Below are 26,110 nucleotides of genomic sequence, written 5' to 3' on the forward strand. Positions count from 1 at the left end.
TTATTTGTTAAATTATACCTCAATAAAATTAAATTATTAAAAAAGAAGATACTGCCTTCATTGTCTTCATTTATCTCCAGATATCTATTTAGTGATCCAGTTACGAAGACTTGACTTCTGGGCCAGCCTGGTGGCGCAGCGGTTAAGTTCACGCGTTCCACTTCAGCGGCCAGGGGTTTGCCGATTCCAGTCCCGGTGTGGACATGGCACCGCTTGGCACGCCATGCTGTGGCAGGCGTCCCACATATGAAGTAGAGGAAGATGGGCACAGATGTTAGCTCAGGGCCAGTCTTCCTCAGCAAAAAGAGGAGGATTGGCAGCAGATGTTAGCTCAGGGCTAATTTTCCTCAAAAAAAAAAAAAGACTTCTTCAAACAAATCACAATAGTACTGTTAGTCAGAAACACAATATTACTGTTAGACAGAAAGTGTTATTGCACTGGTTCTCAATTGTGGCTACACATTAGAATCACTTGGGGAACTTTTTAAAGAAAAAAGTTATTTTTGTTTTTGTTTTTTTCCTGATAGGATGGTAGATTCCATGCAGTTGCAAGAAATAGTATAGAGTTCACCTGTGCTCTTCACCTAGTTGTTCCCAGTGGTAATATTTTGCATAATTATAGTATAGTATCACAATGAAGGAACTGACATTGGTGCAATCCACCAATCGTATTCAGATTTCAATTTGGGGAACTTTTTAAAGACACTAATGCCCAGACCCCGACCCAGACCGAGTGAAGCAGAATCTCTGGGAGTGGGACCCAGCGCCCCACAGGCTTATTGAGTATTTACACTCAATAGTAAGCACTGTGAAAATTCATTCCAATGGAAAAATTGTGACATGGAATTAAGCATACTCATGCACTAGTTTTTAATTAAAAAGGAAAAACAACTATACCATTGTTTGACTAAGGACATAAATAATTTGAATATATAGAATGGGATTTTTTGAAATCATGATATGCTGCAGACCTTAGGGTCTTAATCCTTCGGTTTGAGACTAGCTAGATAAGAGACTTGTGTGCTCAAGGATAAAGTAGTAAAATAATGGTTCATATTGAGAGGAACAGCGTAGAAAGTATGACTTAGGATAAGAATCCAGTTTCTTGTTAACAGGGGAATAAACAGCAATCTTGAGCTCTACACCGTTAGAGACTTAGTTTCAAAGAAACCTGAAGCTATCTGTATTCCTTGCCCTCCTCCCCATCAAAAATGAAAAGTGTTAGCGATGGACTTGGAAATAATGAACAAAGAATAGCTACATTAAAATTATTTTATTTATTTATTTATTTTCTCCCCAAATCCCTCCAGTACATAGTTGTATATTTTAGTTGTGGGTCCCTCTAACTGTGGCGTGCAGGACGCCACCTCATCATGGCTATGTCCACGCCAAGGATCCGAACCGGCAAAACCCTGGACTGCCAAAGTAGAGCGTGCAAATTTAACCACTTGGCCACATGGCAGGCCCCCCAAATTATTTTGTTTTTAAGTGATTGACTTATGAACAAATTTCTTTAATGTTGGAGATTGCTAAACTTAACTAGAAATAGTTCATTTTCAGAGAAAAGTCAAGACTTGTTCCCCCATTATCCGTGGAGGATACATAGCATGAAATGACATCTGATATCATCAGCAATGTAATTATATCTAATAAAATTGCTAACATTTATTGGGTGTTTATTATGTGCCAGACTATTCTGAGCAGTTTATATGTGTTAATTTGTTTAATCCTCTCAGCAAACTATGAGGAATATATTATTTTCATCTCCATTAAAATATATGAGGATGGTGCTAGTAAGTAGCAGATCTGGGATTTGAACCCGAATTGTCTGATTCCAGAGCCTGTGGCCTAACCATTACCTGATACTGCCTCTCATAATATGAGGAGAGTTTTTGCTTAGAACTTTTTGTATTGAATTTCAACTACAATTTGTTAAAATTTGTTTAAAGATTTTAGTATTAGTAAGCCTAATGTGTGTAATTGTATAATTTGAACTTTGCTTTAGAAGTACATTAAGTTTGGGGTTTTTTTTCATTGTGGTGCTCTAAGAACAAGAAATAGTGTTAGAATATAAGAATCTTAGAGGTATTGACCTTGATTATAAGCCCGATGGAGCAGGAATGAGGAAAACATATCCAGATTTTAGCACTTGCCTTCACTGGCTTCAATTCTTGAAACAGATTGCCTGGAGAAGTAGGAAGATGCTCTGCATTTTGCCCACCATCTGTCCCCTGACTTGAAGACCCTTGGGCATATACCTAAGAGGAGACTGGTAACTCTCCCTCTCAGTGCTCTGTGGATGACTGCACATCCTGGGAAGCAGCTGGGTAGAAGTGGCGGGGCGGGGCTGGGGAGAGAGAGACCGGCCGCAGCCCTGGCGCTGTAGGAGGTGTTCACACTGAACTGAAGCGCTGTGAGTGGGAGCAGGAGGAGACCTGACGACAACAGTGACCACTTATGTTCTTCCTGTCCCCTCAGTGCTTTTGTATTTTACCTACCTGATCTCTAAATGACTGAGAGAAGTTAGGATAACGGGTTAAAGTGTCCTAGTGCTGTTGTTTCCCAATTTCTAACAGTATTTTTGTTACCTATTTTGATGCAGTGTAATTCAGCACATAAAAAGTTCTTGTCTTGACTTCCCACTTTAACATTTTACTATGATTGTATGCATTATCAAAATGAAATGACTATTTTTGTTTTATATAAGGCTACCTTGTTATTCTGCTCTCTTAGTAGTGTATCTCCTTGCCTTTTTTGTTTGCGTTTTTATGCTATAACCTTGTCTACCATTTTACCGTATGATGACTTCAATATATTTTAAGGTGTGATAAAATTAAAAAATCAATATTTGCTAAAAATCTCAGTCAACTATGATTAGAAGGTAAGTTCCTTATCATGAAAGAGAATTTCTATCCCAAATTATCAGTTAATGTTAAAACTTAATGACAGAATGCTAGCAGTATCTCTGTAAAATCAGGAACAAAATATGTACTTTCACAATTATTTTTTTAATACTGTGAAAGTTCTAGCTGTTACAATAAAATATGAACAGTAAACAACAAGAAATATGAAGGGAAGTAGAAAACTATAAGGGATGTAAAATATTTGATTAAAGGAAGAGACCTGTAATGTTTGGATGTGAATTTTTTTAACATATTAAAAATGTCATTTTGAGCCAGCCCTGATGGCCTAGTGGTTAAAGTTTGGCAGGCTCCATTTTGGCTGCTTGGGGTTGGTTTCCAGGTGAGGAGCCATACCACTCGTCTGTCAGTTGCCATGGTATGGAGGTGGCTCACATAGGAGAACTAGAAGGACTTACAACTATAATATACAACTATGTACTGGGGCTTTGGGGAATTAAAAAAAAAAGAGAGAGGAAGATTGGCCACAGATGTTAGCTTAGGGTGAATCTTTCCCAGGGCGAAACAAAGAGTCATTTCTCCCCGACTCAATCTACAGATTTTATTTTATCCAGTCAAAATACCAGTGTAATTATTTTTGAGAAATGACAAAATTAATTTAAAAGAATGGCTTAAAATTTTTTGAACAAGAATGATAATGTTTGGTGGTGGTGGAAGACATTAATCTATTTGATATTAGAACATATTACAAAGCTACAATAATTAAAACAGTTCAGGACTGGTATAGGAATAGAGTTGGATGCAGTAGAACAAAAGAAAAAGCTCAAAAATAGTTCCAAGTATATATAAGTATTTAGACAATGAAGGCATCTCAAAGCAGTGGAAGAAAGGATAGATTGATTATTCAATAACTGTTTTTCAAACTGAAGGGTTGAAAGTCTGAGTCATGAAATCAGTTTAGTGGGTCATGATAGTTTTAAAAAACAGAATAGAAAACATTTCCTATCACATGATAAGGATAAGTATTATTTGTGGGACTTTTGTTTTTGTTTCTGTTATATATATGTGTGTTAGATTATAACATAAAATGTATTTCTTAATGTGGATCATGGTTTAAAAAATTTGAAAACCACTGCAGTAAATGGTGTTTTGAAAAATGGCTATTTGGAGGAAAGCATTCAAAAAGGATATAAAATAATACAGACTAAATAAAAGGCTAGGCTAAACTATGTCAATCAAACAAAAGAACAAGAATTGTTGTACTAAGAATCATTTAATAAAGGAGAGTTCAAAGCAAATATGTGAAGCAAAGTATATAAGCCCTTAGAATAAGAGCAAATAGTGAAAATACGTTAATATTAAATGTATATACCTCAAACCAAACCCCTTAAATAAAAACTGTTAGACAGACTATCTCTGGTAGGATATTTAAGAAGCTGATGACAGTGGTTGCCTCTCAAGAGCAAGATTGGGGCACTGGTCTTTGGAGTCAGAGATGGGAGGAAAATGGAGTTTTCACTGTGTACACTTTTATAAGATTTAATACATTTTTAACCAAATGCATGTATTATGGATTCAAATGAGTTAAGAGAAAATTATTAAAAGCTTCAGTGATTTATGATTACCAATGGGGGAAAAAACCCTAGAAATTCAAAAGCAAATAATTGAAATATAATCTAAAAATTAAAAAAGATATTTTTAATCTTATAGATACAATTAATATAGTAAAAATATAAGTATATAAAGAAAATCAAATGTAAAGGACATTGAGTATTTTTTCTTCCCAAATATATATATTTTTGATTCATATAAAAAAATTCAGCCCCATCACTTACTGTGTGACTTTCCATAGAGATTTTCTAACTTTTATTATATAAAAAAGAAACTGACATTTCTTTCTGTGTTCATAGAGGACTATTTTAATAAAGGGAAAGATGAGTCTGAGGACAGTAAGCTTCGATTTGAAACTTATCATTTGATATGGCAGCAGATGAAATGTGAAACTCAGGTGAATGCTTTTTTTAATAACTTAACTTTTCTCTAATATGTAAATCTCATGTTTGTTGCTTCCCATTTTCCTTTCCACCACTTTACAAGTGTATTGATGAAATATAGGTAGTATTGGTTAACCGTATCTGTATATCCTAAAAAAAACCCTCACCTTCCAGGTATTAAGTGTAGCTTCAGGTACCAGAACATGTTTATAATAATAGCTGCTAAGGCAAGGGGCCTTTTACATTTCCTCACAGCTTTTAAATGGTGGCACTCTTTAAATTATCCATTCTGTTATATAAGTAAGAAATCAAGCTGTTTCTAAACTACTTCACTCCTTCATCCTTATATCCATGTTCTTTATAATCGAGCGCTGAAAAATTTCACCATCGTAGCAAATTCATACTCTAGGGCCAACATCTTGACCAACAGCGTTGTATTTTTTTGTTTTTTAATGCCTTTAGGAGGGTTATGATGCACTCTCCAGTTTATTGCTGCTTCCCACCACTCTTATTGCGTTACAGCTACTGGCTTTGCCCGTTCATGAATTCTATGGGACCCTTGAAGGTATTTGAGTTTGCGGTTTCCAGTTTAGACCCTCTTCATTTCTTAACCTGGATTATCATACCCTCCTGACGTCCCTGCCTCTGATGTCAAACCCTTCAGATCTGTCACTAGCCCCACCGGCACCATTGACCAAATTAGGAAAGTCCTCCCTTCAGGCAGATACAGCCCCATGCCAGGCTACAGAGATTTTTCCAGCCCCTCTACCAGTGCAGCCTCTCAGATCCCCTCTAATCTGGCCTTTACAGTGCTGCCAGGTTAACCCTTCTTTACCCTCATTTAATCATATCTCTGCTTTAAATCCCTCCAGTGGTTTTCCCCATGGGATAAAATCCAAAGCCATTAACATCACATGTGTATTTTCCTCCTCTGGCCCCTTGCTTATTTGTCCAGCCTCATTCCCTACCACTTCTCATGTTCTTTATGCTTAGCTATACCTATGGTTCCCCAGATGTTTGGTGCTTTCTTCCTTCCTTGCCTTCTTCACTCCCCATTCCTTCTGACTTTCTTTTACCTACCATCACCTCCTCCATAGCCTGCTCTAATGCTTTGGCTCAAATATATCATATCCTCAGCTTAAATTGGATGATCTTTGTTCCTAAATTGGATTGGATACTCTTTGTTCCTATATAGTCATGCGTTGCTTAACGAGGGGTATACGTTCTGAGAAATGTATCCTTAGGTGATTTCGTCATTGTGCAAACATCATTGAGAGTACTTACACAAACCTAGATGGTATAGCTTACTACACACCCAGGCTATATGGTACTAATCTTATGGGAGCACAGTCGTATATGTGGTCTGTCATTGACCAAATGTCGTTAATGTGGCACATGACTGTATTATCATAGCACTATACACAATGTGTTTTAATTGTAAGTGTTCTTGCTCAATTTCTTCACTTTTTAGAGTAGAGACTATCTTTCCTTTGTAAGGTGGTTCGTAAATGTTTCTTGAATGAATAAATGAGGGAATCCAAAGCACTAAGCACTAGAGATTTAAGGAAAAAACATTTTTTATTTCATCCATTTTATAATCATTTTACATGCAGTCTTTGGGATTGAATTCATGACACTTTTCTTTCCCAAACTTGGAAAGACTCATTAGATTACCACTAATAATAATTCATAAAGTTTTGTGTTTTCTTTATAGCGACTCCAAGAGGAATTAAATAAAAACCTGTTTGACAGTCTGATTGAATTTCTGCAAAAGTCTCATTCTGGATTCCAGAAGAATTCAAAAGACTGGGGCAGTCAAATAAAACTCAGAGAAATTCCAACTGCTGCTCTTGTTCTAGGTGTGTACACGTGTTTGGTTTTTTTTAATTGCTGATTTTGTCGTTGAGAATAGTGGGGAATAACCTGTTCTGATAAACCTGTTTTGTCTTTTTCATTTACAGAATTAAACCAGTTATGGTTTGCTTTGCATATACTTTCAAAACCAATAGAAGTTTCTTATATTCATCATACATCTGTAAATTAAAAGAAACTGATCTAGGGTTAGCTAGTGCCCTCAACTTTTTGTCAGAGAAATGAAGGGGAAGTGTATTTGTGTTACTCTTTCTTCCTTAGATATATTAGGAGAATATATGAGATTGGAATTTGGTAATAAAGAAACCACCAGTAGGTTAATAAATTTGATTTTTAAACTTTTTAATCATATCTTCAATGGAATTACTCTTTGACCTTAATTTTATTTCCTTGTGCTTAGTTTTTCCATCTCAGATTGTTTTATAATATTGAATTAAAATTAATTGTTTAGAAGGGGGTTTGGATGAATTGTATATAAATTGCTTTCAGGCTGCAGGTCATAAGTTTCTTAGGTACTTAAATATCTATCATTAATATCTAATTTTTACCAAACATCTGGATTGCGGTATAATGGAAAGAATTTCTTTGGAATATTAGCAAATTTCCTTCCTTCTTTTTGAAGAGTTGAGTTTATTTGGATTCCAAACATCCTCTTCATTTCACTTCCAATTTGTTATTTATGCAGGGTTTGTTATAACACTGGGCTCTGAGATAAGACATTAATTTTGTTGTTCATTAATTCTGCCTCTAATACTGTTCATTACCTAAATCTTATTCCTGCTATTCAGGACAATACTTCTCAAACTTTAATGTACCCACAAATAACCTCCAGGAAATCTTATTAAAATGCAGATTTCTGTTAATAGGTCTGGGGTGGGACCTAAAATTCTGCATTTCTCACAGGCTTCCAGCTCATGCCATACTGCTAATCCCGAGAGGGCTCTGAGTCAGAAGACTCCAGGGAATGATTTTTACAATGCTGTGAACCAGCTTTACAGTGCAGCCTACCACTTAATTTCAAAACCCCTTCAACTGATAGACGAGAGTCTGAGGCCCAGTGATGGCCAGCTTATGCTGTTGGGTGCTTTGTTTCTCTACTGCTGGGTTACAGCAAGTGGAAGTGGAGGGGGGAAACACAATCAAGAGGGATGACCTGATAGATTGTTGAGAGAACCCTGTTTGAATCCTTGCTCTGCCTACTGCCAAAAGGAGAAAAGAAGCTAATGGAAATCATATGTGTCAAAGTCAGTGGTCTGAGGAGAACATTTTTCCAGTTAAAGACATTGTTGATTATCTTGTTTGTAATAAACAAGTTCATTGTTTTAAGGAACAAATTGTTAAATAGCTTATAAAGTCAGTCAGTGAAAGACAGGATAAGCCAGTGTTTTCTAAACTCCCACATTTGTTCAGACATGCAGTATCACAGTCATAGACCATAACACATGCTAGGAATATCGTTTTGATACTATAAAAAAAAATCTATACTCAATGCTTAAGTACGGTTGCACATTTTTTATTTTCAAAAAGGTATATCCATTTAAAAATACCCTGCCAACGTTTTTATTTGTTGGCTCTCCTAGAAAAAAAAACGTTCCTTATTGATAGCATGGATGATTCTGAAACTTTTCTTTTTCTTCCAAGCAATGGGAGTTTTATAGTAGCAAGTCTCAAGCAATTTCAAGATGTCTACTGCTGGTACCTGTCTAAGCACCAAAAACTTTCTAGAAATCACAGATTGTGACATTAGGGAAATTATCAGTTAATAGAAGTTTTTCCCAAAATAGTGGGCAAATTTCCACTCGACTCTGATAACTGCATGCAGAGCACTGAAACTCTGATTTGTGGAAATGAGAGCCATAGGTTCAGTAAATACCAAAAGGACTCTGAAGTTTTTATTTGTTTTTAGGCTCTTCCCTCAGAAATCAACTTAGTGTACATTTTACCTGTTGTAGCTACTACTTTGATCATTAGTAGTGTTGATGGTTGGATCCTCCTCACTTGTTAAGTCAGAGTCACAGTAAGGATGGAATTCATAGCCCCTTATTTTGTGTGTGTGTGTGTGTGTGTGTGTGTGAGGAAGATTGGCCCTGAGCTAACATCTGTTGCCAATCTTCCTCTTGTTGCTTGAGGAAGATTGTTGCTGAGCTAACGTCTGTGCCACCCTTCCTCTATTTTGTATGTGGGATGCCACCACAGCATGGCATGATGAGCAGTGTGTAGGTCTGAACCCGCGGATCCCAGGCCATCAAAGCAGAGCACTTGAACTTAACCACTACACCACCGGGCCGGCCCTGATAGCCCCTTATTTTTGAATGATTATTTTAAAGAGCTCTTTGTGAATTTTACAAAGTAATGAAATTGCTCCTAAGATGTTTTCAAGGGTCAACTACACATCCTCAGTAATTTTTTAAAAGAAATTGTGCTAAATACCTTTCCTGACAAATAAGTATAACGTGCCTTTAGATGTCTGTTGTTAATGGAGATCTCTTCATATATTTTCTTGGTTTCTGTTATTAATCATGTTTTAAAAATATTTTTACTTAGTAATTCACTTGACATAGTAAATAGCTTTTCTTATTGTTAAATTATTATTAATAAAAAGGATGGTGTAATATTGATGTATTATCCCATAGGTGTGAATGTAACAGATCATGATTTAACATTCAGAAGTCTCACAGAAGCCCTTCAGAGTCATGTCACACCATATGTAGTCTCACTGCAATCTAAAGATTGTCCGGGTAAAGTATAAATGCCGTAATAACCTTGGTGACATGTTACCAATCTCTTCGTCCTTCTCTCCCTCAGTTTTGGCAGGGTGAGGTTTAGTGCTTCCCAGTGATCTTGACTGTTGCAGGACTCTTTGCCACCTTTTGCTTTGTTTGTTTCAACCCATCTCTGTCCTATCAGCTTCGCTGCCAGTAATAGTCCAGGCATTTTACAAGATGTGTTCCTTAACTCAGTGAAATTTTAATAGGAAGGTTTGTGACAGGGGCTGAGAATTGAGGAATAGGGAGCTCTTAGTTAGCCCAACAGAGAGTCGACTACATAGGCTCATATTTATAGCCTCAAATCATCTTATTGTCCCACTTTGAAAGGCCCACTGTGGTAAAAATAGTCCATTGCTAGAGCTAATCTTGGGTATCTGAAGCCATGAAATCATAAAGAATGTGGACAGCAATACAGTAGAATGTGCTTAGATTTGGACTGATATAAGGGCTTTCTGTGCTTATGTTACTTTCATGTTCATAAACTGATTGGAATTAAGTAAAGCCCTTAGAACATCTTTATTGATGACTATAAGGAAGATTTATAATCAGTAAAATATCTTATGTAAATAAAACTTTTGATCCTTTTAGAGGGGCCTTAAAAAACTTTTGTTGTCCAGTGTAATTTAAATGTATGTTATTCCTTATATAATTCATAGTTTTTGTGTTTACGCATTTGCTTAGGTAATACTTTTATAGTAGATAATGTACATAAAGTTTGGCCTAGTGTTAGTCTGAATTAATGAAATTTAAATATTACAGAGAGGATACTTATGACCATTAATAGTTAATATGTTAAATGTTATGTTAGTTATATTAATGTTAAGTATAGAAAAACGCATTCTTTATTCTCTAGGGGAAATAAGCTTTCTTACCTTTTATATTCTGCAGATTTGAAACATTTTTTGCAAAAGCTTGTCTCACAGTTGATGGACTGCTGTGTCGATGTAGAATCCAAAGAGGAGGAAAGCGCTCAGAAAAAGACACACTGTTCAATGGATTCTCTTTCCAGTTGGTATACTAATGTCACACAGGTAAGTGTAAACTCAGAATTTTTTACCAGGAAATTGGCATGTGATTGAAGAGTCTTTGAATTAGATTAAACATAGTACTGTTTTATTCTAATAAGAATATGCTTATGCAGCACTAGCTGTTAATTTAATAGTAGCTACTTATTTTTCCTAAGGCTCCTAGAGTTTAAAAGTATTCTTTTATCAATGTGCACCCTAATTCCTAAGTGTTTAGGTTCTTACAAGGCCATTTTATTTGTGGGAGAATATCCTCTAGTGACAAAAAGTTCAGGAATTGGTTCTGCTGCAGGTTCTATCCCTGTGACAATGGCTATAACTTTGATATATTATCTCCTAGGTTCCTCAGTATTTGCTTTTGTGCAGTGGAACCATGCTGCCAATACCCATTGTCAACTTAGTCTCATGAGGAATAGTCATTTTTTTTTTTTTTAATTTGTTCCATGTTTAGAATTCTTGGGGAATAAATGCTCTGTAAGTAAAGTGTATTCAACAAACAGATAAATAAAAAGAAGTTCCATTCTACCATGACAGTCTCCGGTGAAAACGAATAACTTAGGTGATTCATGGGTCACTGTACCATAAAACCACAACCTTAGTTTATGATGTTGTGTAGCCAGATAGTATGGGAAAAAATACTGTGGTGGCATTTTCTGATGAACATATTTGCTGAAGTCATCATAAGTAAAGTTTCATTTTGCTTTATATAGGGATTAAACTGGTTTTAATGCTTACCATAATATCTAAGTTGATCCACAATTTTAGATTTTCTAGAAATCAAACACTACATGTAGTTTATGTCAGGTATCTTTAAAAGATTGGGATCGAACCAGATGATATTTAAGGTGCTTTTCAACTTGAAATTTTACAGTAGCAGACCAGCAAGTAGTGTTATTATGCTTTTTAATAAAAAATACTAGTTCTTACCTTACAGCAAAGGAAAATATAACATTCTACCAAGAGAAAAATCAAATTTACAGAAAATGTTCTCTTTTCTCCATGCTTTTCCTGTTATTTTCTCAGATAGCAGAAAACTGTAAATATTTCATGAGTTATAGATTTTACTGAACCTTTTTCTTCTTGGTTATTATTCCCATGTCAGACACAGAAAGATTCTGCTAATAACTGTTGCCATGAGTTTCTATTTATTATGTGGGAGAAATAAAAGAAACAATGTTACTGTGAAATGTAAAGGGCGACACATCAACATGTGGCATTATAGCATTGTTTGAGTGGTAAGGCTTACTTCTGACTCCTTCTTTCCACAATGGCTTACAAGAAGACAGACCCAAAAATGCCAAGGAAAAAGAGGACTTCTAGCCAATGGCAGTCTCCTCCTGTTGTGCTTATCTTAAAGGATATGGAAAGCTTCACCACAAAAGTACTCCAAGACTTCATAATTATCAGCAGGTAGATGGTATATCACCTGGCTTCTGCCAAAGTTCGTTTTATTAAGAAAACATATAACTTTTAACTTAAAAAGCAACCTTTTTGGGAGAAAATGAATGGCAATTTAATCTTCATTTTAATACCAGCTGGATGGAAACCCAGATGATTTCACATTCCTTATAATTGAATGCCCAAAGACCTCCCATCAGATTTTCATTTGCTTTTTTGACCCAAGAATGAGAATCAAATGACAAAAGTTAGCCAGTTTTCAATGAGCATGATAAGGCAGTAAGAAATATAGTTTTTCTCACCAAGATTGTCTATGTCTTACTTGCCCATTAAATAGATAAACTGCTCCAGGTTGAAATATTTTTGTCAGGTCTTACTTCTACCCTTAGAAGCTCTGAGTTACATATAGTTCTACTGAGCAAGAATGTTTTCTAAATAACATTATCTTGTACAATATTTCTGTGAGAAACAACTTCCATGATCTCATTGGATCTTCAAAGCAATCCTATTTGACTCAGAGTTGAAGTAACTAACCCAGTTTTGTAATCTAGTGACATGCATTTCCCTTGGTACATTTTTGAGGATAAAATTTATTTTGGCTTCTTCTTTTTGTTAACTTGCATAATAGTTATGGCTACCTTTGCCTAAAGCTATATTGTGTTATAATTTACTATTATATTTATAATTCCTAGTTTGATAGTGTCTTTATTTTACCATTGAAACTAAACTAATACTAAGATTTTTCTTAATGCTAACACTGAATTGCTTAACATGCTGGAAAAATGCACAGTACAGAATAGTGACAGAAAAGCTGTACTTTTTTGGAGCTCAGACTTGTGACTCATTTTACCATCAAAAGTAAAGAAGAAGAACTTACAACAGTAGTAGATTCCAGGCACTTTACTCCTATGAAGGTAGACCTGCATACAGCTGGAATACTGAAAAGCAGTAGCTAACAGGAGGGAGCAAGCAAAGTCATTATCCATGATACAAAGGGCTCTGACCTGCAGTAGCTCTCAAACATAGTGCCATTTTACTCCGTGGAAGCCATTTGTGTTCATACTGGTAATGCTAAGAATAAATTGTGTGCAGTAAATTTGAGTTAAGAATGCGAGGAAAGGATGTAACATTTTTTAATGATGTCCATTAAAAATATGTCTTACATATGTTTAAGAAACGGTTTCTAATTCTTAGCTGTCGTGGCTGGGTGACATAGTGTCTGTTAGAAATGTCCATAAGTAGAGTAAGTGACCATGAACATTAGTGAGCTTTATGTCACTGAACTCTTAAAGCCTAGGCTGGATGTGTAACTGTGAGGAAGACTGTAGGCAGGGCTCAAACGTCGGGCGAGAGGTTAAATGGAACGGTATCTAATACCTGTTCTGACACTCGGGGTTGGGTATAACCTTAGACGGAGGCCCTGGATCTCTCTGGACCTCTGTGTTCTTATTTATAAAATGAGAACATCCATTAAAAGGTTGACTTCAGAGCTAGCATGTCTAGGAAATAACTGTTTCTATGTTATTTAACAGAGGAAAATGAGTGACCTAGAAAATTTTACTATTTATCATAATACTCCTTTGGCAGTGTCTTATAAAGTAGACATTAAAATAAAAGTTGTCTTATTTTGAAATAGGATGTATTGAAATATATTTGCTAAATAAATTGCACTTTTGTATCTTCCTTTGAAAAGTCAACATCTACATGAATTTCCACTAATACTCATTTTTGGAATCGCCACATCTCCTATTATCATCCATCGGTTGCTTCCTCATGCAGTGTCATCTCTATTGTGTATAGAACTTTTCCAATCTTTGTCTTGCAAGGAGCACCTGACTACAGTACTTGATAAGGTAAAAAAAAAGAGAAAAAATTTTACCAGTGAAATAAGATGAAAAGAAAACTGCCAAGAATAGATTATAAATGTTAGTAATAAATTTCTACATCTCTCAGAGTATGATATTGAACATATTCTTTCACATATTTAAATATGTGAGAATTTTTATTAAAGATTTTCATAGCGGTATAGTATTGCCTCTTCAAATAAAATATGAGCTTTATGAAAAGAATGATCATATCTATCTATATCTATTACCTATCATTCAATCAGTCAGTCATTACTCAATAGAATATTGTGGGTTTTTTAAATAAAGTTTTACAGAATTTAATGGCTTCCTAGTAACAGTAACAATGTTTTGATTCTTACATTGTATGTAAAGTGATTTGAAGTTTTTAATGGACTCTTTCCTGTCGGTACTGCTCTTGACAAAAAATAAATACTAATGTTTCCCCAGACCTTTAGCTCTGTTTCTACCTAAATAGAAATAGGGTTCTTTAGTATTGATCTGCCACAAATTGTTGCTAGACTCAGCTTCTTCAAGGTCTGCCTCATACTGCTTGTGTAAGGTAAACGAATGACAACTTTCCATTTCTTTACTAACCACATCTACGTTTTTTTCTCATAAAGGTGATATCCATTGGTTTACCGACATAAGAGAAAGTTTTTCCAGCTACAGTATTTAAAATTGCTTGTTTGTGGCCAAATTCAGTTGGCTTTCTATAACTATGCTGCTGTTTAAAAAGCCTAGTATGACTTTTCATTTTAAGATGTAAAATCTTTACTATAGGCCTTTGAAAACTGGCTGAATAATACAAATTCAGCTATTTTATATTTTTTAAATAGACATCTTTTAATTTTGGGTTTCTCATTTGACAGTGTATAATGTGTTACTCTTTATTCATGTATGTCAGTAGGGATGAAGAAGAAATCTTATCTGATAGCAAGAATTGCCCAAGCCTGCAGCTTCTTCAGTAGCTTCTGGTGGAAGAAGAGGGATTATATAGTTAATAGTAGTTTTTTAAAATTAGGAGTCAGATGGAGGATGATGGATGGCTTTGATTCTGAAGATGTAGTATGAATAGCTTCTTTTTTTGGTTGATACTGTTGTATAAATTAATTTAAAATTTTGATTGATATTTGACATAAAAAACCTACCTACTAATTATAGCTTTCATAGTTACTGTGTCATGATATTCTTTGCCTCGTTATTTATGCTTGATATTTTTGAAGAGTGAAAAATAACAAGGAGTGTTCCTTGACCCCCTTTTATCTCTTTCAGCTACTTCTTACAACTCAGTTTCCCTTTAAGCTAAGTGAAAAAGTGTTACAGATTCTGACCAATATCTTTTTGTATCATGATTTCTCAATTCAGAACTTTATAAAAGGACTTCAGGTAAGAAGACACTAATAGGTTTGAAAATTCACAAGCTGGTTCTAAATAATTTGCATGTTTTTTCAAACTATGTATTGTGATAATTAAGGCATTTTAAATGGCTAAATCTAGGATAAGTAAATTCAAGTTGTAGTATTCTAGGTTCTAGCATTCCTTTGTTATCTTGCAGCAAAATATAGAGAACACATTAATTAAGGGGTCAAAAGTGGAAAAAGACCTCCCTCCATTCGAGTGATTCTTAGCCATCTTGGTAGTGGGGAGGAAGAGACCTTTTTTTGAGAATCTGCTGACAGCTTATGGACTTTCTACCTAGGAAATGCTGTATATAAGGGGTCAGCAAACTTTCCGTAAAGCAGCAGATATTAAATATTTTTGGCTTTGCATGCTCCCTATGGTCTTTGTTGCATATTTTTCTTTTTTTTTTTTTAAGATTTTATTTTTTTCCTTTTTCTCCCCAAAGCCCCCCGGTACATAGTTGTATATTCTTCTTTGTGGATCCTTCTAGTTGTGGCACGTGGGACGCTGCCTCAGCCTGGTTTCATGAGCAGTGCCATGTCCACGCCCAGGATTCGAACCAATGAAACACTGGGCCACCTGCAGCGGAGCGCGCGCGAACTTAACCACTCGGCCACAGGGCCAGCCCCCATATTTTTCTTTTTTTAAATAACCCTTTAAAGATGTAAAAAACATTCCTAGTTCCTGGGCCATACAAAAGTAAGCTGTGAGCTGTAGTTTGCTCTCTCCTGCACATATATATGTGTGTGTTCATTTATATTTATTCTTATATGTTGGAAATCCATTTTCACTAAGGTTTCACAAATTGCTGGAAGAAACTTCATGAACTTAGATTCATAACATCTGTTCTAATCTAAAAAAAGACCCTATTCACCAGTTGTTTAAAAGTTAATGTTATTTCCTTCTCTTGGCAACTACCTAAAATACCTCAGCAAAGTGTAGTCATTGTGAACACATGCCAGTTGTTAAGTTCATTGAAACCTATATGTTAGTAACCTTTGGTACAAAGTGCAATATGATAATACCTCATGTTGTGTAGTGCCTTGAAGATTATAAATTATTTCTCATATGTATTCTTTCTCCACATAAAACACTGTAGTGGTCTCTTATGACTAATGTGTGTGTGTGTGTGTGTGTGTGTGTGTGTTTCAAATTTAAAAAGAGTATTTTAAAGTAAGAAAATATCATTTACCTTAGCAATATGTGAAATTAAATGATATTGAGATAAAAAACTTTCTAATTTACTTCTCATTTATTTCATTCACTCATCTATGTACTCATAAGTATCATCAGGAGCCTCCTATAAGCCAAGCACTATGCTGAGCCCTGGAGATACAGAGAACAAAGAAATCTGCCTTCAAATCACTCACTGTGAAGCAGAAGAGTAAACCTGCAGTTACAGTTCTGAGTAGTCACTGCTGTGAAAGAAACCTGCCTGGGGATTCCGTAGGCGAGCAGAAGTGTATCCTGAGGAATAGGAATTAGCCAGGTCAAAACTGGAAGAGCATTCCAGGCAAAGGCCACAATAGAGGGAGAGAGATCTATTAGAGGGCTATGGCAGTAATGTAGACAGGATATGACAAGGGCTAAACTAAGGCAGTGATAGTGGGACTGGAGAGGAGGAAACAAATTTGAGGATGAGAGAGAATCAATAGAACCTAGTGACTAAGCGGATCATAGGATATGTAAGAGAGGAACATTGGCGACAGACACAGTTCTAGCTTGGCAGATGGATTGGCGGTTGGTACCATTTATTAAGTGTACATGTTAATATAAAGTGAAGAGCCAGTTTGTTAGAAAAGGATGAACTTCTTTTTGTATATGGTTAATTTGGGGTATGTTGGATATAAAGATTTGGCACTCAGGAGTAAGATCTGGACTAGAAATATTTAGGATTTATCATTGAAAGGTGGTAGTTGACGTCATGTAATGAGGATCAGGCATCACCCAGAGGAGTGAAGAAAGGACTGAGGTAGAACCCTAAGGCAAGATGACACAGAAGAGTGAGCAATGCAAAAGGAGACTAAGCACAGTAAAGAAATCCAGTGGAAAGTAGAGTATCATTGCACTGGAGGGAAGAGTTTTAGGAAATATAAACTGTAGTCTCAAATACCATTGAGAAAGTGACTGAAGAAAAAGACATTAACCAGGTTACTTAATCTCTCTGGGTCTTGGTTTTTTCATCTATAAATGAGGGGATCAGATTAGGTGATTTTTTTTTCTCTTTGAGGAAGATTAGCCCTGAGCTAACATCCACCGCCAATCCTCCTCTTTTTGCTGAGGAAGACTGGCCCTAAGCTAACATCCCTGCCCGTCTTCCTCTACTTTATATGTGGGACTCTTGCCACAGCATGGCTTGACAAGTGGTGCTAGGTCTGCACCCGGGATCCAAACCAGCGAACCGCCAAAGCGGAACATGTAAATTTAACTGCTGCACCAGCAGGTGGGACCCCAGATTAGATGATTTTTATAGGTTCCTGATAATTGACTAAGCACCTCCTTTGTGCTGGGGACTTTACTCAGTATTTATGTTGTTTCATTAATATGTATTATTGTCCTCAGTTTTGCACATGAAGAAACAGAGGCTTGGGTTAAATGGTTTGGCCAAGGTTGCATGGCTAATAAGTGGCAGAGCCTTTACACTCCATTAGTCCAGTGCTCCTAATTATCAGTAGGAAGTATGTGTAGTCCTGATTTCTGCAGGAGGTTCAATAGGGCAGGTAATCATTCTGTATATATTTAAGTCCTTCCATAATTAGGTGGATATGTTAACCAACTTATTAATTGACCTGGGTGTGAGAACACACTTGGACAAAATAGTTAAGTAATGCTGGGTCCTTATCCTATTTATAGTTGTACTGTAACTCATGTGATTTCCTCCCATTCCTCCTCGGCAAATCTGGTATCATGTTTGGTTTTTACTTTTCTCATGTGTAAAAAGTGGTGTTAACATCAGAATAAATATTATCACATTAATATAATTGGAAAATGTAAGAAACAAGATTGTTAATATGTGCAAAAATAATTTAGCACTTGACATGAACAGTTGCATTTTATTTTATACTTATGTCTAAGTTAGGCTGGCCCTTTACCTTACAGCCTTATATTTCTTCTGGAATGGACTATTTTGGAGGATTTCCTTTAGCCTTGGGTATCTGATCCTCAGTTATATGGGCTGAGAAATTCATTTTCAGTTTACCTGGGAAGGATCAAGCTCAAATACCTTTAGACTGATATATAAGCTAGTATGTCAATTTATTAATTTGTGATGGAGAATGCTGTTTTCCAGTGACCAGAATGTGTTTTGTCCGCTATCTAGGGAACTGTCTCTCCAGTATCAAGGAATCTGGAAAAACCAAACTGGTCGCTAGAGTCAGTTTTTAACATTTGGATAGTCTTGTGAGATGTATCTTACAAGTTATGGGAGAATCTGGAAAATCATAACCCCTTGTACTGCAGGAGACCATAGATAGCATTCTAGTCACTAGAATACTTATATCTACCAGATATTGCACTATGTTTTCCTCCATGAGATAAAACATGAATTTAAAAGGATGCATTTTCTTTAGCCATCCCTCATTTTTCATTATTCTCTTTTATCAATAGGCAAAGCTTCTACCATTGAAGCATTTTTATTTACTTAGCAGACCAGTTTTTACAGTGATTTTAGATCAGTATTTTCTTATGAGTATTTGGTGTATGAATATTGACTAAGCACCTCCTTTGTGCCGGGCACTTTACTAAGTATTTACGTTGTTATTAGACTTTTAGGTGACAGCCCAGTCTTATCCCCACTGCATTGACTGTTATTGTAAGTGAGTTGCTTCTGACAGCTTATCTATCCGTTTATATTAGTTTCTTTTAGTTTATACTTCAGAGATTACAATTTTCTCACTTTGCAAAATTGGAGCCTTAAAATATTAAAGGTATGGTACCATTTATGCATTGTTTGCAGTGTTATTGTGACATTATTAAATATATTAGTGCCATAAATACTTTTGCTGTTTAAAAAAAGACACCTTAAAATTGAGCAGACATAGGGCAAACGATTTACTGCCAAAGTATAACAAATATATTTAATCTTCACATTTCTTTCAGCTTTCTCTATTAGAGCATTTCTATTCCCAGCCTCTCAGTGTTCTGTGCTGCAGTCTCCCAGAAGCCAAGAGAAGAATACATTCTTTATCAGATAATCAATGTGAAAACATCCGACGTCTTCCATCATTTAGGAGGTAAAAAGAGAAGTACATATTTAACACATCTTATAATAGAGTTCAGGGTAAAATAAGGAATCTCAGATCCAGTTATTTTTGAAGTGGGGAAAGGAAAAATAACCTTTTTGTTTTGTTCAGAGCAAAATAAAACCCTTCTAATTGTGAGATATCTTTGTTGTATTTGAAAATTTGCCATAAAGAAAAATATTTTTACCAGGGGACATAATTTGCAGGTTTTCTAGAATTACTTTTTATAAATAACATTTCCTATTTCTGGAGTCTATGGCCTTTGTTTCTGATTAGACCTTTAGACTATGAACTGCAGCTGATTTAAGGAGTTAAAAATTACTGTTAAACCATGACTGTCATCTTGAATTTATTTTTGAGAAGAAATGAAAGAATGTGGCCACCAGTCTACGTAGTTCTTTTTCCTCATATGGCATTCAAATATTTAGAATGTTTAATTTTCTCTTTTTGTGTGTGGGATGGTAAAAATTTTAGGTACGTGGAAAAGCAAGCTTCAGAAAAGCAAGTTGCGCTATTGACCGATGAGAGATTTTTGAAGGTAGGAATGTGGGTGTATCTGTTTCAGTTTTATTCTTTTTTTCCTTCATGAAAAAGAATATGCACATAACATTTATTGAGTTAATTTTATAAAACATATATGTACATCCTAATATGCTTTGCACAATGAAGTAGTGAGTTTTGATAATCATATAGGAAGGTGACTATGAAAGATGACACAAAACCTTAGTTCTAAAACATAACACTTTTTTTATTGAGAAAAAGTTTTAAGTGTAACGCTAGGTTTCTCCTGTGGTCTATTTTGAAAACACTTTTAGATCTCAACTTTCTTTCCTCATAGCAGTTTTGGAACCTGCAGCCAACCTCATTTTAACATTCTTTTAAAGGCTGTCGTAAATAAAAGCCCATGGAAGCCATGCAGCTTAGGGACCCACTGCTAAATGGGTATTGATTTGATTTGAAAAAATATCATAATATGTTGACAGTGTAGTGCTAGGGAAACAGTAATAAGCTTAGAAAATTATGAGCTAGCCATACAACATATGGAATATCAAAAGAAGAGGGTTTTTTCCTTTCTTGAATAAATAATACTTGGCCGTGGTACATAATTCAAAAGGCAAAAGATAATACACAGTGAAAAAACCCCCTTCCACCTTTATTCTCCAACTACTCACTTCCCCTCCCTGGATACAGTCAGTGTTTTAGTTTCTTATGTATCATTCTAGAGCTACTCTCCACACAGACAAGTAATTATATGTATTTTTGGAGAAGATAAGGATATTATATACACTATTCTGCACCTTGTTTTGCACTTCATCTTGGAAATCATTCCATATCAGTACTAAAGAGTGGCATAGTATTTTACTGAATGAATGTACCTTCATTTTATTGAACAAGCCCCTCATTGAGGGACAATTAGAAATGCATAAGGTCACACTTACTTTCATACTCTTCATGCCTTTTTTAGGAAAAAGTTGTTAGAAAATTATAATAAAATTAAGATGAGATTGAAGTTAAGCCCTAGTGCTATGTGTGGTTTTGCTGATACGTACTATTTTCCAATTTTGAATAAAAGAAGGTTAGCTCCTAAAGGGCATGTGTTCTGTATATTTCTAAATACTAATTTACCTCCTTTTTGCAAATTCTCAAAAAATATTAAGAGTGGCTTTTTTTAAATTGAGGTATAATTGACATACAACATTACAGTGGGGAATGGCTTTTATTAAATATTATTTCTAATGCGGGCTCCATACTGGGCCATAGTATAAAATCACTTCTGGATTGTGTTTAATAGTCGTTTTAATAATTTCTGTAACCTTTTCAGAGCAGTATAGGAAGTCCTCAAATCCTAATGCAGGTTATTTCAGTAGAAAGGAAATGTAAGAACCAGTGGAAAAGGATGTGTACTATTTACTGAGTCTTTAAGATTGGATAGATTAGCTCTCTGCTGAGTCAGCTAGTTGCCAAGTACATTTCCTGGTAGAACTTTGTCAAGAGTGTATTTTCAGAAGCCAGGAATAGATTTTTAAAGAGTACTTTTAACCGTTGAGATCACAAAGGGAGAGAATGTCTAGGCTGGAGCGTTAAAAGAAATAGCGTGACACTTATCTCTGCTTTTCAGTAACTTTTGTGTATTTTCTAAGCGTTTATTTTTACTGTACTTGTTCTTATTGCACTTAACCAGCCCTGTTTATTATTATCTTTGGTGTGTTCATTTTACGATTGTATATTTTGTCATTTAAAGGCATATTTTTTGAGACTTACGTAGTGAGAAATATGAAGGAGCACAAAGATTTGTACCCTTACCCTGAAAAAGTTATCTGCAGGCTACCTGCTAAATTCAAAGGACAGAAGACGTCTGTGAAAAATATTAATCAATTGTCTGTTGATTTTTCTAGTTTAGAGTGAAAGTAGTTTTGAATATTTTATTCTTATTATAATGCTGCTCTTTTTCCGTTTTTATAGTTTTCTTTTAAAACACATGATAATCCATTTTATCACAATAAAAAAAATTGGAAAAACTCCATATGATAATCAATATGGTACCACATGATATGGGGGAGGATCCTGATCTTGACTCAGAAATCTTGCATTTGAACTCCAGCTACTCATATAACAATAAAACTTTTATAAATGTAAATCATAAATATTGTTACTATTTGTTTTTCACTATGATAAAAAATTAAGATATCAATATGAATACATAGTTTTATATATTATAGTATTCTGTATTATAATAAATACTATATATAATAATATATATAATACTCTATGTTATATAGCCACATAGATTATATAGTTATATAGACATGCCTATTGTTAGAGTTTATCATTTTGTACCCATTTTGTACACTCAGATTTCTAAGACATAGACCTCAAACTTTACTCCAGAGAAATTTATGCTTTTTATATTTAGACTGTTTCTGCCCTAAAAATATACTTTGCTCTCCACTCTGCATCCCCAGAGTTTCTGATTTTGTAGCTCTGAAGTAAGTTTCAAGAATTTGCATTTCTAGCAACGTCCAAGGTTAATGCTGATGTTGCTGGTGTGGAGACACTTTGAGAACCACTGAACTAGACTGACTCCCTAGAAGGAAATGTTGTTTATTGTTTCCCATATGTTATTTTCTTAAGTGTAGAACTCATCTACTAAATCCCAACTTAAACAAATGATTCATCTCAATTATACTCTGACTGGACTCAAGATGTGAAAAAAACCCTCAACTCCTGTAATATTACAGACCCTTCAATTCACAGATACTACTTTCAAACTGTATGCCACCTTTGTATTTCATAAACTCCTTTTAAGAGCGGGTTTTTTGAGAATGTACTTTTAAATTTAAAAGTTCAGCTGATTAAACCATGTACATTTGTAGAAGTTTCCTGGGAAGTGAATTCAAACTAAGGTGGGACGTTAGAAGGTCATATACAGCTGATGAAAGACTAAAGATTCTGTGCATTTTCTCCTTTTTGAGTCGTCTGACCCTTGAACAGTTGTACAGTGCAGCTGGGTACAATGGCCAGAAAGTGTCCTCTGACAGTGCACTATCAAGTTTTTCTAGGTTCTAGCAGAATGAGTTTGCACGAACTCCCATTAAGTTCAACTTCCGATGGCTCAATAGCTGTGAAAGCCTGTGGTAGAAATTTAACCAAACAATCTTGAAAGTTCCTTCTGGCTCTAGACCTGTGGTTTTATTTACTTGTCTGTTAAACAATTAGTAAGAATTTTTTCTGACTGGTTAAATCATTGATTCCTCATTAAAATTTTAGTTTAGTACATAGGTGTAACTGAAGGTGGGTAAATTATGTTAGACTACTATACTTTTTAGATGAAACGGGAGGAGCAGTGACTGGATATATTTTTACCCATAGTGCTGCTTTAGTAATCGAGCTATTTTTTTTTTTTAATTTAAACCTTTATGAAACAATATTTCATGAGAAATTGACTTGTCAAAAGTGCCTTAAACAGAACTTCAAACACACCATAATTACAAAGATATAATTTTTATTGTCTGTGCCAGAAATTTTGTTCCAAGTTAGATATTAAGGAGACCTTTAAAAAAGATTGTGGCTTCATATATTTGCATAATTGTTATCCTTATCGATAAAAAAAAACACTAGGCCTTGAAATACTGGAAAGATTTTTTAAATAGTGAAAAATTCTCTTCCTTTCCATGAGCAAATGTTTTGGGGGAATGGGGTAACATTAACAGCTTTTCCCAATTAGTAGATAATTGTTATGCACTGTCTCATTGTGAGTCACAGCCACCACATAAGACAGATGTTTTTATCTCTTTGTATAGATGAAAAGAGTCACAAAATGATTAAATAACTTGCCTGTCTAAAGTGTCACATTTAGCAAATGGAAGATCTGGCATTAATACCCAGGCCTGATGTCAAAGCTCACACATTTTCCATGACACTTTTTTCAAGAATTAGTATAAACTGATGAGAAGGAGCCTAAGGTTCTTTATTAGTGTTTGAGAAATCAGAAATGGGGTTTTCAAATACTGTGGCAAGTTAATGATGAAGATCTTTTGTAGGAGGCTTAGAAAACCACTCGGTAGGAGGCAGCTTCAGCCCCTATAGTGAGGTGGCCACGTGTCATGCAGCACTACATGCTGTTGCTCCAGTTAAAGAAAGAAGGCGAAACAACCCCTTCTCCCCACCAAATATATGTTGTTAGGTCATTGTATAGTTACGTATTATATATGTATACACCAGTGTCATTTATGTAGACACACACACACACTTTATTTTCAAGAGACTTTTTTTAAAAAAGCAAGTCCCAACACCATAGCAAAGATTGGGTTCATTTTAATCCTGTGCTTTCCACACCAACCACATCATCAATACATATTACCAGTAATGATTTGCTATTCATGTTGATCCTGTCTTGTCAAGAAGTTACATTATGCTCAGTATATTTAATGAATGACTAATTCCCTATACTTCTTTTAAGAAAATCCATTTATATATTTTTACTCAAATCTTCCTTAAAGCTATTTGGCATGGTTTCAATGCTTAAAGGGTTAAACTTTGTGCCATGTAGAAAACTCATATACAGTCCCTAACAGGTGACAGTTGACATTTTATTAGTCTGACCTGTTAATATTTCATGTCTCTATGCCTGTGTGCCCAACTAGCTCTTAAATCTATTGAGAGCGGCACATAATTCTTGAACTTCTTAGAATTGTAATGTGGTACTATTAGAAAGACAACCTGATTCATCATGCTCATTTTACAAATGAAGAACTACAGCCAAGGCAGGGAAGCGTCTGAGGTCACAGAGCGAGTTCGTGGGAGTGCAAGGACTTCTTTCACCATTTAGTTTGCTCATCCTGGTGATTCATGAACAGAAGGCACAAAACTGGTTCATGAATTTGGGGAGAACTGCCTTTCACCTTTGCTCCCACCTCTTTCTGTTTCTTTTGATAGACCTAAAGGTCAAGAGGAGGGGAAAAAACCTATTAGACAAAATAACAACAGGAAAGAAGAAAACAAGCGCAAGACAAATACCGCACGTGACAGGACAAGTGAGGTGTGAGCCTCACAGAGTGTCAGGATCCAAACCCTCTGTCAAGTGCTTCTCCTGGTCTACAGTGCCCAGTAGGAATAGGGAGAACAAACGGCAGAGATGGATGCGGAGACCAGTGCTCGTGCCACACGAGAGCTGGGAGCAAGCTGTGCTTGGCGCTCTTATTTGGTAGCTGTAATATGATAAGTCAAGTCTGGGAAAAACTGCCAGCCAAAATTTCTCTCTAATGGGAAAAATAATGCTTAGTTCTATCAAGATGATAAATGAGAAAATGCTGTTTTCTTGGACAGCTAATACCTCTTAATCCTAAAATTCAATGTAAGTCTGTTTTACCAGCTTTTAATGATCAGTGAATTGATTAAAAGGAACAAGACACAAAAATTTACAGTCATTTTTATGTACTTCCTTAAGTACACTTATGTACATTCTTCACCCTGGTGCATACAATTCTACACACAAAAGTGATAAATATTATGGAAATCAGAAGAGAAATAAATGCAAAAACTAAGCATCGTAGCAAATGTAATTCTGCCTGTTCATATTTTCTTTACCTATATATAAGATTTACAGATCCATTGGCTTCTCCTCCACAGAAACTAACTAGCTCAGTCATGATAGAGGCCCTGTCGTCTAAGTAAACCATAATACATGAATGATTTTTGAATGAATGACCAACAGAACTTATGTGATTGGAGACGGCTAATTTAAAAGGGTGTATTACACATTGATTGGCAACCCACGGCATAATATGAATGTGGTTCTTTTTAGGTCCATAGTTTTTTTTAAAGACTGAGCCAACATTTACAAATTGAGAAATTTTATGTTAAAATTTCAGACTTTTGTCTTCTTTTGAAAAATTAGTAAATCTGGCCCACATCCAGCAAGACAACAAGCAGTTGCTCTTATTTAGAAGAGAGACTGAGGGCCAGCCTGGTGGCGCAGCGGTTAAGTTCGCACGTTCTGCATCTCGGCGCCTGGGGTTCGCCAGTTTGGATCCCGGGTGTGGACATGGCACCACTTGGCAAGCCATGCTGTGGTAGACGTCCCACATATAAAGTAGAGGAAGATGGGCAAGGATGTTAGCTCAGGGACAGTCTTCCTCAGCAAAAAGAGGAGGATTGGCAGTAGTTAGCTCAGGGCTAATCGTCCTCAAAAAAAAAAAAAGAC

General features: G+C 35.5%; 1 protein-coding gene across 8 annotated transcripts in view; it reads left to right on the plus strand.

Annotated features, from left to right (window-relative positions):
• The window catches only part of ORC3 (origin recognition complex subunit 3), a 59,585-nt gene that overhangs the window by 3,773 nt on the left and 29,702 nt on the right, over nt 1–26,110 (plus strand). For 4 of the 8 annotated variants that reach the window (XM_023650785.2, XM_023650787.2, XM_023650784.2 and 1 more), the window contains exons 3-11: nt 4,772–4,869; nt 6,570–6,714; nt 9,361–9,465; nt 10,384–10,526; nt 11,800–11,930; nt 13,612–13,771; nt 15,038–15,151; nt 19,265–19,398; nt 19,882–19,945. In XM_023650785.2, coding sequence (XP_023506553.1) covers nt 4,772–4,869; nt 6,570–6,714; nt 9,361–9,465; nt 10,384–10,526; nt 11,800–11,930; nt 13,612–13,771; nt 15,038–15,151; nt 19,265–19,398; nt 19,882–19,945 — 1,094 coding nt within the window. The remainder of the gene's footprint in view (nt 1–4,771; nt 4,870–6,569; nt 6,715–9,360; nt 9,466–10,383; nt 10,527–11,799; nt 11,931–13,611; nt 13,772–15,037; nt 15,152–19,264; nt 19,399–19,881; nt 19,946–26,110) is intronic. The other 4 variants (XM_070223552.1, XM_023650786.2, XM_070223553.1 and 1 more) reach the window with 1 other exon arrangement.

This window comes from Equus caballus, chromosome 10 (genome assembly GCF_041296265.1).
Source record: "Equus caballus isolate H_3958 breed thoroughbred chromosome 10, TB-T2T, whole genome shotgun sequence".
NCBI lineage: Eukaryota > Metazoa > Chordata > Mammalia > Perissodactyla > Equidae > Equus > Equus caballus.